Raw genomic sequence first — 14,333 nt, forward strand, 5'->3', positions numbered from 1 at the left:
AGTTGTGGTCTTATCCAAGACCACATAAAAAAAATTTATTATTTATTTGTATTCATATAGAACAGCCTGGCTGAGACTGGCTGAGAGGCTTAGGTGCTGTAAAAAGAGAACAACTCGAAATAAATTTAGTTAAATAAATGGACACATATCAATGTGTATACAAATATATATGACATATTAATGCATATAATTTAAATTGATCATTCACATACCAATGGACGCTTTTAATTCTGGATTCTGGTACAAAACTGACAAGAATTGGTAAACAAAGTCTTACTTTGAATGTTATAAAATTTAATGAGTGTGTTTCAGCTGCTTTCCGTCTGGCTCTTTGCAACACAGAAAACCACGTGAGCAGGTGGTTTTCTGTTACAGATGGTTAAAATGCTGCAACAGTCTCATTTTTCACTGTATTTATGATTTTAAAAAGGACTGAAATGTGTTCAACTGTTAGAGGAAACCCATAATTAAGTAAAAATAATCTGCACAGCTGCCTTTAATATAGCTCAGTGAGTTATGCAAGTACAATCACAGAACCGGAAAATTTAAGCTAAACAACAGCTAAAAAAATAGCTTAGATTTTACTTACTTTACAATAAGGTAGAATATGTAGTATGAATTGGGCTGCATAGATGATAAGGGGGAACTGAATATCCTGAATCAGACAGACAGGAGCTCTTTCTAAGGAGTCGTCCTGCAGGAGAAGTGCTGTAGACAAACAGAGGGCATCGGCATTGACTTGAGGCAAGGCTGTAATTTGACCCGATGCTTTCAAAAGCCATGCGATCAAATGTGACTGCACAAGAGATCAAATTGCAATCATTATCATAATATTAACATGCGGAATATCAAAATCACTAAAGACTGCTTGGATGCGACATTTGGTAGCCTATTACGTTTCAATTCTGTGCATTCAGGCTGTGTGCTTGAATTTTATAACCAGCAAGTTGGAGGGATGAACTCTCACTGCCCTTGATGGCAACACCTAATATAGATTTTAGTGGCCTGTGGAGACGCAACATTACACTCGCATGTTTTCCTGATATCATGCAACCGGACACGGCACAAATCGTAATGGGACTTGCTCTTTTAAATGCTTCTCCAGTGAGAACATTTTCCAGATCATTTTGAAATACATAATGGCAGCAAAGAGTTTGGCTGAGGATGGAACGAAGAACAAAATTTGAGCTAGTTCTGCTGTAATATGTACGTACATGTGAGGCTGTAGGGATTAGTAACAGATCCCTGATCCCTATTTGACTCACTTTTTTAATAAATGCAACCAGTGCAAGCGTGGGGAAGAAAAAAACTGTTTAGGAGTTATGTAGTTATACAGCTACTGTTATCTGTCTTTTATTAAAGACTAATGATATATGTTGAACCTTCACCTTCTGCTGGCCACATTTTATATCCATCATAAGTTGTTTTTTGCTTAAGAATGAAGTATATTCTAATATTAATGGGGCTGTATTGATTTTAGATAAATGTTTGGCATATTTACAAGGATTACACGGACTATGACTAAATGGTGGGCTATTGTAATAACATGGAGGGTTCAGGGGCATTTAATTGCCGTTAGATGTTTGAGAAGAAGTCGTAATGTAATGTGTTATCGTTACGACATACTTCCTCTTTAACTTACAAAGATACCTGTAAGGTGCAACACAAGTAATTCATGATAACATTCAACAGTGTGCATACAGTCAACATTTGTTCAGCTTCTTATTAGTCATATCTGTAGTCCAGAAGATAAACATGCTAAATGTGTGTAGTTTCTTTAAACTGAGCAGTTTATTTCCTGCCCAGTCAGACCTTGTGGCCTCCCATTTCCATTGAAAATGAGCGATGTACCACTTTCACCTCCTTGTGATGGATTTGCTTACCAGAGAAGCAACTTTTGACCTTTTTAGGTCTTCTGCACGTTTTTTTTTCCATTTCTGTGTAAAGAACTTGTTTTTAATAGGCCAGAAATGTAGATGTAGACCTAAACATTATTTAGGTCTTATAACTCAGTACTGACACATAGGAGTTCCTAAAAAAATAAGATAGTGAAGCATATGCATCTTGCTTCTATGGTGACTCAGAATTGACTTTAATATTTGTAATGGCTGTGATTTTGTTTAGAAGTCAAAACAGAAAAGATACCTTCATTTTATTTAATATGCTAGAAAAAGGCATTTTCTTTACTCCATGGGTGCAAAATATTCCACTTCAGGTTTAGATTTAGCGAACTGTTTGGGATTTTATACATAGTTTAAGAACCGTCTGAATGGGAACCTTATTAGAAAAATAAAAGTTAAGAAATCAAAGTTGGGCAAAATGGAAATCAACAGTTCAAGCCTCAAAGAAAGAATTGGGGCGCCTCCTCTAATCAGAATACATAAACTGTCAAAGAACTATAAACTAGACATTATATTGCTTATTGCACAATTAAAAATATTTACATTTCTAAGTATATTTGAAAAAAATTATAGAAATTAAATTTTAAGGGCTGGGAAGTTATTGTCCTTTTCTCCCCACATTGAGACATTTTACTCCTTTAAGACCAGAGTTGGAGACTAAAAATGAAGGGCAAGGGGTGAAATCATAGTGGTCTGTTGACAGTTTTCTGATGCATGGTTTAAATAACAGTGAAATGTGTATGCTGAATGTCTCTCTGAATGTTTGGGTGCTGCATCATGCAATCTAGCAAACACATGCAGCACATTATAGCGTTATCTGCTCTCAGATCTCCTCTCCCTGTGATTATTCCCCAGATCAACAGCTTGATGCTGAGGAGGGAGAGTGTTGCTATTTTTCCTCGCTGTTTGTGTAATGGAGCTCTGCCTTTTTCCGGTTATTGTGTGGGAGCAGCTAATAGGGCTGGGGGTTGGGGAAGGCGGGTGGTTTAAGGCGAGGCTGGAGTCTGGATGGACAAGTCCAAATATCTGGGATGCACTCGCACCGAAATCTGCTGGTGCGCGTTTCAGTGTGAGAAAGAAGAAGAGGGTAACTAAACACGCCGACGTACGGCACACACACTCACCGACACGCAGGCCACTAGGGGGTAAATTTATGAGCGTAAGCGAGACGGACTGTCTGACCAGGGGCTATCAGTCTTTTCCACCTCAGTTATGAAAAGTGAAATGAACGCAGCGAGGAAGCTGGAGAAGGGTGGAGGGATTGAGAGGTAAAAGATGACATGAGGTAGATAAGAAGAAATAAGGGAACTTAAAAAAACAGATTTTAAAAGAGCTAGGAATCAATCATGCTACTCATCAAGTCACACATCCACTGTATGCAAATACATGTGGGCAAGTCCAAACAGTAGTCTGCCCCATGCACAGCTACTCCACATTCCACTTTAATCAAAAGACAGCAGAAAGGGGACGGGACAGGCTGGGAGGAAATGGGAGGACGGGATGTGAAAGGACACAAGGTTTTGACCTAATGTTGCACAAGAGACGAGAGGAAAAGAGCCGAGCAGAAGAAAAGCGGGGAGATGAATGCAGGAAAAAAGGGAGGAGAGAGATGGGGGTCATGGAGACCCAAAATAGACAGAGTGGCAGAGAGAAAGAGGAAGAGACGAACGAGGCCTGGAGCAGGGGGAAGGAAAGGAGGCGATCTGAAAGTGGCTGGAAAGTTTCGAGGAGAGAGAAAACGATGAGCATCAACACATGTCGGTCTCCTTTCCTCTCTCAAGGAAATTACCCTCCTCGGACTGCCTCCCTCTCATTCTCTGGCTCGTTTTGTTGCTCTAATAAAAAATCAAAAGAGAGAAGAGCGTAGAAATCTCCGGGGTGAAAAGAGGAGAACGTGTCTGAGAGAGAGTAGAAGGATGGGAAAGGACCAGAAAGTCAACGGGAGGTGGAAGGGAAGAGCGGAAAGGGGGTCAAAGGAAAACCATGAGAGACGATGAAGATGGTGGTAGGGGGGTCTCCTATGGATCATCTGCCACAATTCATCCAACTGTGTCGCTCCTAATTCTTAATCTCTGCTAATCCTACGACAGCCATCATCTCTTTTTCATTCCAGTCCATTATTACATCACAGCTGGCTGCATGCAATTAAAGATAGAGCTGTAGCCGTCACTAATGAACCTCGGGCCGGTTTTCCTTTCCACCCATCACATAATTAAAGTAGGAGGTCTTTCCCTGGATCATTCATGGTTCAAACTCAAATCTCCACCAACAACCCTTGTAACTGTGTGGAAAAACAAAAATATGAAATGACTGAGAAACTCTAAAAAAGGTCAACCTCTACCGACCTATTTTTAGAGAAACAAACACCCTTTGCCAGTTTCTACCCAAATCCAAGCCCTTCTGGTTTCCATTTGAACAAACCGTCTCGTGGCCAGCTTCTTAAACCACTACATAACAGCACACATCATAGTTAGGTCATCTGAGAATATAGAAATATTCAGATCTCAGGTGCACATTTAATTTTCTGCATTAGATTTTATAATACACCCAGTTTCCATTGGGTGTCAGTCTAGTTTCCTTCAGTATTAAAATCTAAGATTAATATGTGACGGACATGGAATCTTCCAAACTGAAGAGGAGCAAGAAGAATTGAGCAACATATTTCACAGGAAAATTTCAAACGTTATTACAAAAACACTCTGATTCCAGAATATTTGAAGGAAAATGGGGCTTTACTCTGAACTTGACACCCTTAATTGACAACAAAGCTCCTGAGCTGGTGTTACCTAAAAACCTCTGTTGGCAAGAAAAGATTAAAAACACTTTTAACATGACGAGGTTCTGTCTTCACTTACTAACTTATATTAAAAGAAGAACTGGAATTTGCAGCTTCTGGCCTGATCAGAAATATGTAATTTGTTTAAAAATGTTTAATTGTTATGAAACATGTTTTAGTTTCATTATGTTAAAATTGTTACAGCATACATAGTTTCCTAACTTTTTACCCAGCCCCACTTTAGAGCGGACTCAAAGTTATCTCTCCATCCAGTTTAGTGCTGAAATATTAATCTCCAGCGTCGCTCTTATCAACAACATTTTCACCCTCTGGGTACTTCCTCTCTCCTATATGAGCAGTAAACACAGAACACTAATAAAACTGCAGTTGTTGATACTGATATTTTCCAAACCAGAGTACCCAGCTCTGCCAGAGGGCTCTGCGGGTTCAGAGCGAGGCCACGGGTCTGCGCTAAACTCAGCTGTGGAGTGAGACGGAGTTGCGGGCATCGTCTCGACAGCCAGGAGTAAAACTGACCAGAGTAGAGGTCTCCGTTGCTGTAGGCCTTCCCGCGTCCCTCCTCATCGTTGGGCACGGCCGACACCTGCTTGGCCGAGGTGCAGCCCATGACCTCACTGTCTGAAACTTCTCCTCATCGCACTCGCACCTGGACGGGGCAGAGAGGAGAGATTTACAATCACAAAACACACAATAAAATGCATGTCAATGTAGAACTGGGTGGAGAAAGCAGAAGTTTTCTATATTTGAGAAAACTGTACACACGTAACCTTTATTACCTCTCTGTCTGTTAACAAACCTAACTAAACCGAAAGTATTTCTATTTGCTACATGTCAAAATAAGAGAGAATTTGTATTAATTTTATCAAATTCAGAAGATTACATTATAAACTTGGAAATAAAAACCAAATGGTGACATCATAACTTTGGAAGATTCTGATAATTCACACAATTTGAGTTAAGTGACGGTACAGTATGTGGATGTATTTTACACACCGCCTCCTTATGTGACATCACTGGAATAATCAACGCAAATCAGTCATAATATTAAAAATAATAACTGCTGACCTCCATACGTCTCATTAAATTTTCCAGATGCTTGAAGATGCCACATTAGACTGTAGACCAGAGTAAACAGACAAGAATATCAATCATACAGTTGAGGAACGAGATCAATCCCAGAAGAAAATTAAACAGCTTTGTGAAGATGCGGCCGATAAGACGGCAAGAAGTGTCATTATCCACAGTAAAGCAACGGTTTTCCTAGAAGCAGCATTCAGCTTTTATGCATCACATATCTGGAATAAACTTCCAGAAAATTGCAAAAGAGCTGAAACATTGCGTTTCTTTAAATCGAGACCAATACCACACCTGTTTAGAGCTGCATATGAACCATAATAAATGGAACATTTACCAGTACATTTGATGTGCAATGCCTTGTTGCTGAATTGTGCCATACAAATAAGCTTGATTGATTTAGAAAATAACAATTACTTTTGTTATCGTAACTGACTCAAACGAGAAAAAGTTTTGTTTGTTTTAATGTCAAATTACTGAGCATATCTGTAATCATTTTAACAACAACAATATTAACATTTTATTTTAATCATCTTGAAAATGTGGTGATGGCATCTTCCCACCCAGCAGGGGGGCTGACAAAAAGCAGGTAGGATCGTTGTCAGTCAAATGCATCACAGACGGACTCCATGTCAGTCACTAAGACATAACGCCATCATTGTCAGATCCCTTCTGATTGCTGCCAGTGAGAATCTGTGTTTCTCAAACATAACTGAGACGAAGAGGAGAACGGCTTGACAAGGGTCAAGAAAAGGATGGACAATAAGTGAGAAAGGGGGGGAAAAAACGAGTGGAGACCTTCAAACACACCGTCTGCCCCTCCTTCAACCCTCACAGCGTTTGAAGTTGGACAGGCTCAGTGTTTATTCCTGTGTTCAGGCGGAGCCAACCGGACCCGTCTTATCCAGCTACAAAGTACCAGGTGTATGCGATGCGGAGAGACACTGAACCAGCGCTCTGAGACTAACTGGGCTTTAATTTGCTTTAGACGACTCAGTCAAACAGTGGGAGGATTTGCCTTCCTGGTGAATCAACGTTAATCTCTAGAGGCCGAATGGGAGCTCATGTTAATTTCCCCAAAGGCCTCAACAGGCGAGACGGAGCCGTAGCAAGGGAGAAACAATCAGGCGGACACCGCTTGTACAGCTGGTTGTTGCACTGTCACCTGTGGTGTTCGTGGGACACCTCAGCTTCACACCAAACCTACTGGAGCCATCAGGATGATCTTTCTACAGTCAGAGGCACGTTGTCATAAATAATCTCATCCGGCGTAATCTGCCCACGCTGAATGAGCAACACAAACGAGGATCCTGCACCGATCAAGACGAGGTGTGTGTGCAGAGTAGCGAGCTGTCACATGTGGAAGCAGCACAGTGGAGCAGAGGGAGCGCCGAACCGAGGTGGAACAGGAAAGTATTCACAACCCTGCTTTCAAATTTTGTGAGATTAAAACTATAAATGTTACCAAAACTTCCAACAAAACAGGTTAAGAGTCCAACACAAAGGAGCATTGATTTATGAAGTGGAAGAAAAACGATTTGTGGTTTTCAAACTTTTTTTTTTTTTTTTTAACAAAAGAAGATCTGAAAAGTGTGGAGTGCACATACAAGTAAAATCCAGGGAAACCAACCGTGCTGGAAGACAGCAGCAGAGTATTTGAAAAAAATTATTGCGATAATGTAGAGAAATATTGCAAATATTGACCGTAACAAACCCACAATTTCATCCCTTATGGTAAATAGTAAATGGCTGGTACTTGTTTAGCGCTTTATCAGGTCCAGAGCGCTTCACGCTGCATTCAGTCATTAACTTATTCACATGCAAAGATAACATAACAACTGTTTATCTCAGTTGTAGGGATAAACAGCAAAAATTCACACAAGTGGCTAAATATACACCAATAAAGAGTCGAATTCTAAATCATGTAACCTAAAATACACAGACATTGCATCCAAGCAGTACTTTGCAACTGATATGCTGCACTACGATACAGTAAGATGCATTAGATGAGGCTTATATTGAACTTTTTGGCCAATTTCAAAATTCAAAGCAAACTCTTCTCATCACCTGGACCATCATTCTCACTGTGAAGCAGGGTGGTGGCTGCATCATGATCTAGATTTTCTGCAACTGGGACCAGTAGGCTGGTCAGACTTGAGAGGAAGATGAACCTAGCTACCTGTAAATATGGAGAGATGCAACCCTGGGTGAAATTATGTTAGATGTTGCAAAAGACTGGTAACTGAGGCTGCAATTTACCGCAACAAACAAAATTACATCATGGTAGATGGTAGATTTTCCAAGTAACTCACTAGACAGGTTAGACGTAAAGTTGTGGAAAATGTTGCTATGATATTTCAAGCTCAGAATTACAAGTTAAGCCCATCGTCATCAGCAAACCAACATAGCCATCTACTTGAATAGCAAAGTAGAGAATAGCCAACCGGTCCATAGTTTATCAGGAGAACGTCCATGGATCCACTGTTCAGAAAAGGAAATCTGTTGACAGGATAACTATTGGTTGTGAAATTCAAAAAGCTATACTTTATGGAAGAGAGGCAAAAAGAAAGCCATTTTTGAAAGGAACCCTCAGGAAATAAAGTTTACCATAAGCCATGTAGGGGACCCGACAAACGCGATGAAGAAGCAGTTCTGGTCTGAGACTAACAATTAACTTTTCAGCCAACATGCCAAATGCTGTGTGCCAGAAAACTAACATTAGAAAAAAACATCACTCTGAGCACAGCATGCCTGCTGTTGAACATGGAGGTGGTAGCATTATGTGGTGAGGAACAAACCAACAGAGGAATGTTAGAGGCAGCAACTTGTGAATGACTACACATACTGTACATACAGCCAGAGCTACAATTTAATGGCTTAGATCAAAAGCATATTCATGTGTTAAAACGGCCTAGTCAAAGTCCAGTTCAAATGAGAATCTTTGTTCAATCTGACTTAAGTAGAGCTATTCTGCAAACAAGAATGGACAAAAATGTCCACCTCTGGTTGTGCAATCTAATAAACCTGAAGCTGAATCTGCAGCAAAAGTTACTACTAATACTACTCCTGCTGCTACTGCTACTATATCGCATTAAAAACCCAACAAATCACATATACAAATGAATGAGTACCTTTTCAAGGCACTGTGTCAGCACAGAGGAACTGAAGTAAATCTCATTTGAGCAGAAAAGCAGGAACTCCCTTCAGGAAAACCTCTGGAGGAGGTGTATTGAGAAATCTGTGAGGCCTTGCCAGATTTGAAGTTTCAAAGGGTCCTTGGTGTGTGGGCAGCATCTGTTTGAAGAGCTTTCATTTGTGTGTATTGAAGCACCAAATTGTGAATAGGAACTGGGTAAAAATAGATCCGGCAGACGAAGAACTGTTGTTGTGCGGGGATAATGTTAGGCTTTGTGAAGCCGCAAGCTGCTATTACTTGGAGTTAAGGCAAGTAGACGGACTATTACACAGCAGAGTACACCTATAAATACATAGAGAGGCTTATAAAAAAGGAAAAGGTTGCAAAGTGTCTTATAATACAATTTTTAATATCCAAAGAGCCAGAAAGGCTTCTCCTCAGCCACTGTGAAACCATATAGGCCGAAGAAAATGCACATTTTTAAAAACAAAGAACGGACAGTTTCCTGTTATAGTTTTGCAAACAGGAAGTACCAAAGCCTCACCGGTATTAGAATATTCCAGTTCCCAACTTGTTTGCATCCTCCTACGCCATTTTTTTTTTCACATGCGCTTAAGCATCTAAAGTACAGCTGTAATTGGTGTGAGTTGGTCCTTCAGCGCTCCACGCACAAGTTCACTCTTCACCACGAGCGTGGCGCCGCTCGGTGTTGATTTAACCCACAGGACAGCTACACCGTGCCACTCAGAGCTCGCCTACACCCGTTTAAAATCTAAAGTGTGTCAATGGGGCAGGCTTAGTCCAGCGAGCGTGCCAGCCGTCTCCCTTTCCCACACACACATAAACACACACTGAGCCGACATGATCTGATAAACAGGCTACATGTGACGGGGATAATAAAGATCCTAACTGCATGTAGCTCCAGATGCCTCGCATTCGTGCTTTCCAAAACAAAGCTGTGTCTTTCTTCATCTGCGAACTACACGCATGTCAGGCTGCAGTTCTTGCATTGCTTGTATTATAAAGCTCCATTTGCATAAAAAACACAGCTCACCGTGACCTCGTCAGAAATGTTGAGCTTTGGAAACGCACGGCTCTGACTCATTCTAAATGCATGCTAAGTTGCATGGCATCCTCAACACCAAGCAGTAACTCAAACACATAAAATGGAGATGAATTGGCAAACAGAAAAACTTGCCCACGCCTGCAAACTTTGAAACTTGGGACGTGACATGCTTCGAGTTCTGAAAAAAAAAATGCAGACTTTACAAGGGAGTTTGTCAAAGGAGGAACTTGTAGATGAGTGGGGTGGGGGCTGGAGGAACCTGATGAGGGAGACATACATGCTTGCATAAACATGCACTGTGCTCACAGGCAGAGAGGTGTGAAGGTTTCTCAAACACTAGGTTGAGCCAGAGGCAGAGTGATCAGCCTTGGAGCCTGAAAAACTGGCTGGACAGAAGTGAAAGAGTGAACGAGAGAGAGAGAGAGAGAGAGAGAGAGAGAGAGAGAGAGAGAGAGAGAGAGAGAGGAGTCACACATGGAGGTTTTGCTGAACCAGGACTTGTTTTTGCCTCTTTTTTTGAAAACTTCCTTAACATCAAGGCCTCAGTGTGATGAGGAAGTCTCCCTCCGCTTTACCTGCGGAGGGAGACTCACCTCTGCAGGGCAGGCCTCTGTGTGAAACCTCCAGTGACACAGCACTGATTAATTCGCAGCTTTATCAAGCCACTCTGTGTCTCTGCACTTCTCTATAATAAACTGAAGTCAACTGGGCGGAGGTGACCTCTACTGAAAACCAGAAGTTTCCACACCAACAGAGGTTTTAGCCAATTCACATGACATGTCATAAAAAAGTGACACCCCTGAATAGATGTTTTTTTTTTACAAATTAAATAGTATTGAATCTATTGTATTAGTTAAATAAATAGGAAAGGTCAGCTGACAAATCTGCTGCTGAATTGTTTATTTTCAGCTTGTTTTTTAATATAGTTCTTAAAGGGAGACACAGTTCTAAATCTTGGTCCTTCAAAAAAAATGTGCATTCTGCATTTCCAACATCATTTATTAAAGCTATGTGGGGTTTTTATTTTTCTTCATTTAGCAGGTCAGTGAGGTTATCCCTCCTGAATTGCCTTCACTTTGTGATTGTCCTCCTCACCTTTGCCCCTAAGCCGTTTAGATAAGTCTGTTTTGTTTGAATGCCCCCGAGATAAAATGAAACAACTAAATAAAATCACAAGCGTCTGCGGTTGCTATTCCATCATCGTGATATGGAGGCAAACATGCCCTGGATCACATGAAGGGAACAACTCTTGGCGGCATATATCTCGGGTCCTGTTATGACCTGGCGCTAACGTGTGTCACAAGTGGACAGCTTAACGGTAATAAAATCTGTCATGAGCGATTTATGAGCAAATAAACAGGCCATCACCAGGCCTGCTGATATTCCTCTAAAGTCAAATTCAGTCCTGTTTCTGTGGAGTAATTTACACAACTCTTGATAAACTTAGATATGCAGCATAAAACGAGTGACATGGGAGAAGTGGAGCAGACCGGAATGATTTATGACTTCACAGAGCTGTGATCGCCCACTCTAGTGGAACTGTGGGCTTAACTGGTTGAGCTCCTTTAAACTGCATCTTCATTTTGGCCATAATAACAAGAGAATGTTTGAAGGAGTCAAAGTGAGCCTTTAAAACCCAATAATGTTGTATCACCCGTCAAGCATGGTGGTGGTAGCATCATGCTGTGGGCTCAGGTAGACCATTTGAAATGTATTCCAAACTCTGCGATACACTATATTAATGATCCCAAACATAAATGGAAGGTGGTTTTGGAACTGGTTAAGCAAGAGCCTTGAGGTCTTTTCAATGGCCAACTCAAAATAACAACAACAACACACACCCATTAGTGGTTCTGGCAACATGCTAAGGATAACATCAGGAGAAAAAGTTGTTTTTGTTGCTCTTTTTGTATACAAACATTGATAAGAATTCAGGCAGCCAATTCATTAAAACCTGTGGTTGTTCAGCTCCAGTACTCGAGGCTCAGTGTTCTGCCAGTTTTAGCTACGTCTCTGCTAAAACACAGCCGATTCAAATGGTCCAAATTTCTCCTCAGCATGTCAATGTTCTGCAGAGGCCTGGTAATGAATCATCTTTTATTCAGGTGTGCTGAACCAATGAAAGAACTAAAAAATACAGAATATCTGCCCTTGGATTAGTAATTATACAGAAAATGGGCAGAGAGAAAAGGGAGGGAAAGACATGCTGCAAACGGCCCAAAGGTAGGGAATCAAACTCTAGGCGGCTGTGTCACGGACTGATAGCCTCCATGCAGTGAGCTCGTTCTGCCTCTACACCCAACATTGCTGTTTATAGAAGACATTCATTTCTAGGGGGAAATTCAGAGAGAAAACCGGGTTTTTATGCAGTGTGGTAAAATATCTGGTTTCAAATCTATGCATGAAAAAAATTTGGCAGTAATAACCGTTTTTAAGTGTAGCAAAAATAACCAAACCCACACTGGCTTTAATTTGGAAGCACAAAACCATCTGCAGTGCTCCCTGATGAAGTGATCACTAACACAGTGTAAACTTTGTGGCAACATCAGCATCAAGTTCTGTCACTGTGTCATCGTTTTGCAGCGGCAAGACCCCCTGATGGAGAGCCGTGTCTGATGCGCTGCACAATGTCGCCTGCGTCTCTGCGGCTTCGCCCCCCCACCCTTCCGACAGAATAGTACTTCAGCCAACTTCAAGTCCCATGCATCATAATATTTACTTTAACCAGGCAGTAAACGCCTCACCCCTAATCTCCTTGCAGTTTGGGCTCTCCATCAGTCTGACAAGCCACACCAACGCAAACACGCTGAACGAGCCGCTCTTAAATGGAATGCTGTTAACTTAACGAATGGCTGCAGATTTTCTTTGCCTCTCAATTTAGAGATCTTCCCTTCAATTTGTTACGACACTGGAGACATTTTCAAACAAAAATGCTTAGCCAATTTGGGTTTTAATAGCTTTTAAAATAAATCAAACCACACAATCCCAAAACTGGCTTCCAACTCGGCCGTGAGGTGAGGGGGCCATTTCAGTTTTATTTTGACATCTGGACAAACTTAGATAAGTTAAAATTTATAATAGCCAGAAATATCTGGACTGGGACGAAACAGAGATGCTTCCAATCACAATTTGCAATCGATAATAATGATAATTTCTCAAAATCCCAAACAGGAATTTCAAAACTTTCTTCTGAAATCCACTTAAAGCACCTCGGGAGTCATTATGTGGTCAGTGCTACTGTTGGCAGCTCCAAAACCAAAACGATCAGAGCTGGACGAAAGCGAAGTTGTTGGGGCGTCATGTGGCTCGGTGGTAGCCTGAGAGTCTTTCCCTGGTCTCTCTGCCCTACTTCCTGTCCAGCTACTAATGAATAAAGGCCACTTAAGCCAAAAACAACAACTAAAAAAAAAAAAAAAACATTAAAAAAGCCAAGTTGTGATGTTTTTTTGAGAGAAATAAAATTAAAACATGAAGAAATTCTAGACAATGTAGCCGCAATAATAGCATGAAGAGATATTTTCCTAATGTCTCTTCATGACATGCTCAGATTCATGAGCATGTCTCATAAATCTGAGACATGCTCAGATTCATGTCTGATCTTTATACTGACTGATTTAATATATTTATTTACTAGTATGAGTGAGTCTGTTCATCGTGGGGCTTTTTCCAAGCGACAGCTGCAAGGCCGACAGAGTGGGCCCGCTCCGGCACAGCAGCCAACCACGCAAGGTCAACCTTGTTTACGTTTTCTTACCCAGATCCATCTGAATTGCTAACAAACCGGCCCACGAGCTGCAAAAAAAAAAAAAGAGAGAGGATCCCCTCATTAATATTCATTAGTAATTACCAAGACTGAAGAAAATAAATATCAGCCTGAGCATAACCGGTGGGCAGCGTGCTGCAGGATAAATGGTTTCAAATCTGTTATGTTGGCTGATAAAAAAATAAAAATATTTAAAAAAAACAGCGCACTGAAATGTTTTCCTATTTCAGCCCTGAGCCGAGGAGGTGCAGAGGAGTCTGTGCCTCACATCTCAAAATGGCTGGTGTCATGTCCACGATGCTACTCTGTCCAAATGCAAACCAGCTCTGCTCCTCTTCCATCAACAAGGCCCCCTTTAAGAGTCTGCTAACACTGAATAATTGGCTTGGTGTGGTTCATAGTGGCAATGTGAGCAATCTGGTCATATTGGTGCAACTCTAATTTTTTTCTTGACACATCAAATGTCTTCCCAGTCATGTGTGTGCCAAAACCAACACAATGACCCAAATGTCTATGATGCATCTTTATCCAGCAGTAATGCAGCACATTTGTTTTTGTGGGTTAATTGTACATACATATTGATTTAAGGCACATGC

The 14,333-nt window shown here is 41.1% G+C and overlaps 1 protein-coding gene across 2 annotated transcripts in view; it reads right to left on the reverse strand.

Moving 5' to 3' along the window:
• Positions 1-14,333, reverse strand: part of LOC114150737 (uncharacterized protein C1orf21 homolog) — a 35,311-nt gene that overhangs the window by 12,363 nt on the left and 8,615 nt on the right. For both annotated transcript variants that reach the window (XM_028027364.1, XM_028027362.1), the window contains exon 2: positions 5,215-5,344. In XM_028027364.1, the coding sequence (XP_027883165.1) occupies positions 5,215-5,305 (91 nt within the window). In that variant the 5' untranslated portion in view covers positions 5,306-5,344. The remainder of the gene's footprint in view (positions 1-5,214; positions 5,345-14,333) is intronic.

The sequence above is a fragment of the Xiphophorus couchianus genome, chromosome 9 (genome assembly GCF_001444195.1).
Source record: "Xiphophorus couchianus chromosome 9, X_couchianus-1.0, whole genome shotgun sequence".
NCBI lineage: Eukaryota > Metazoa > Chordata > Actinopteri > Cyprinodontiformes > Poeciliidae > Xiphophorus > Xiphophorus couchianus.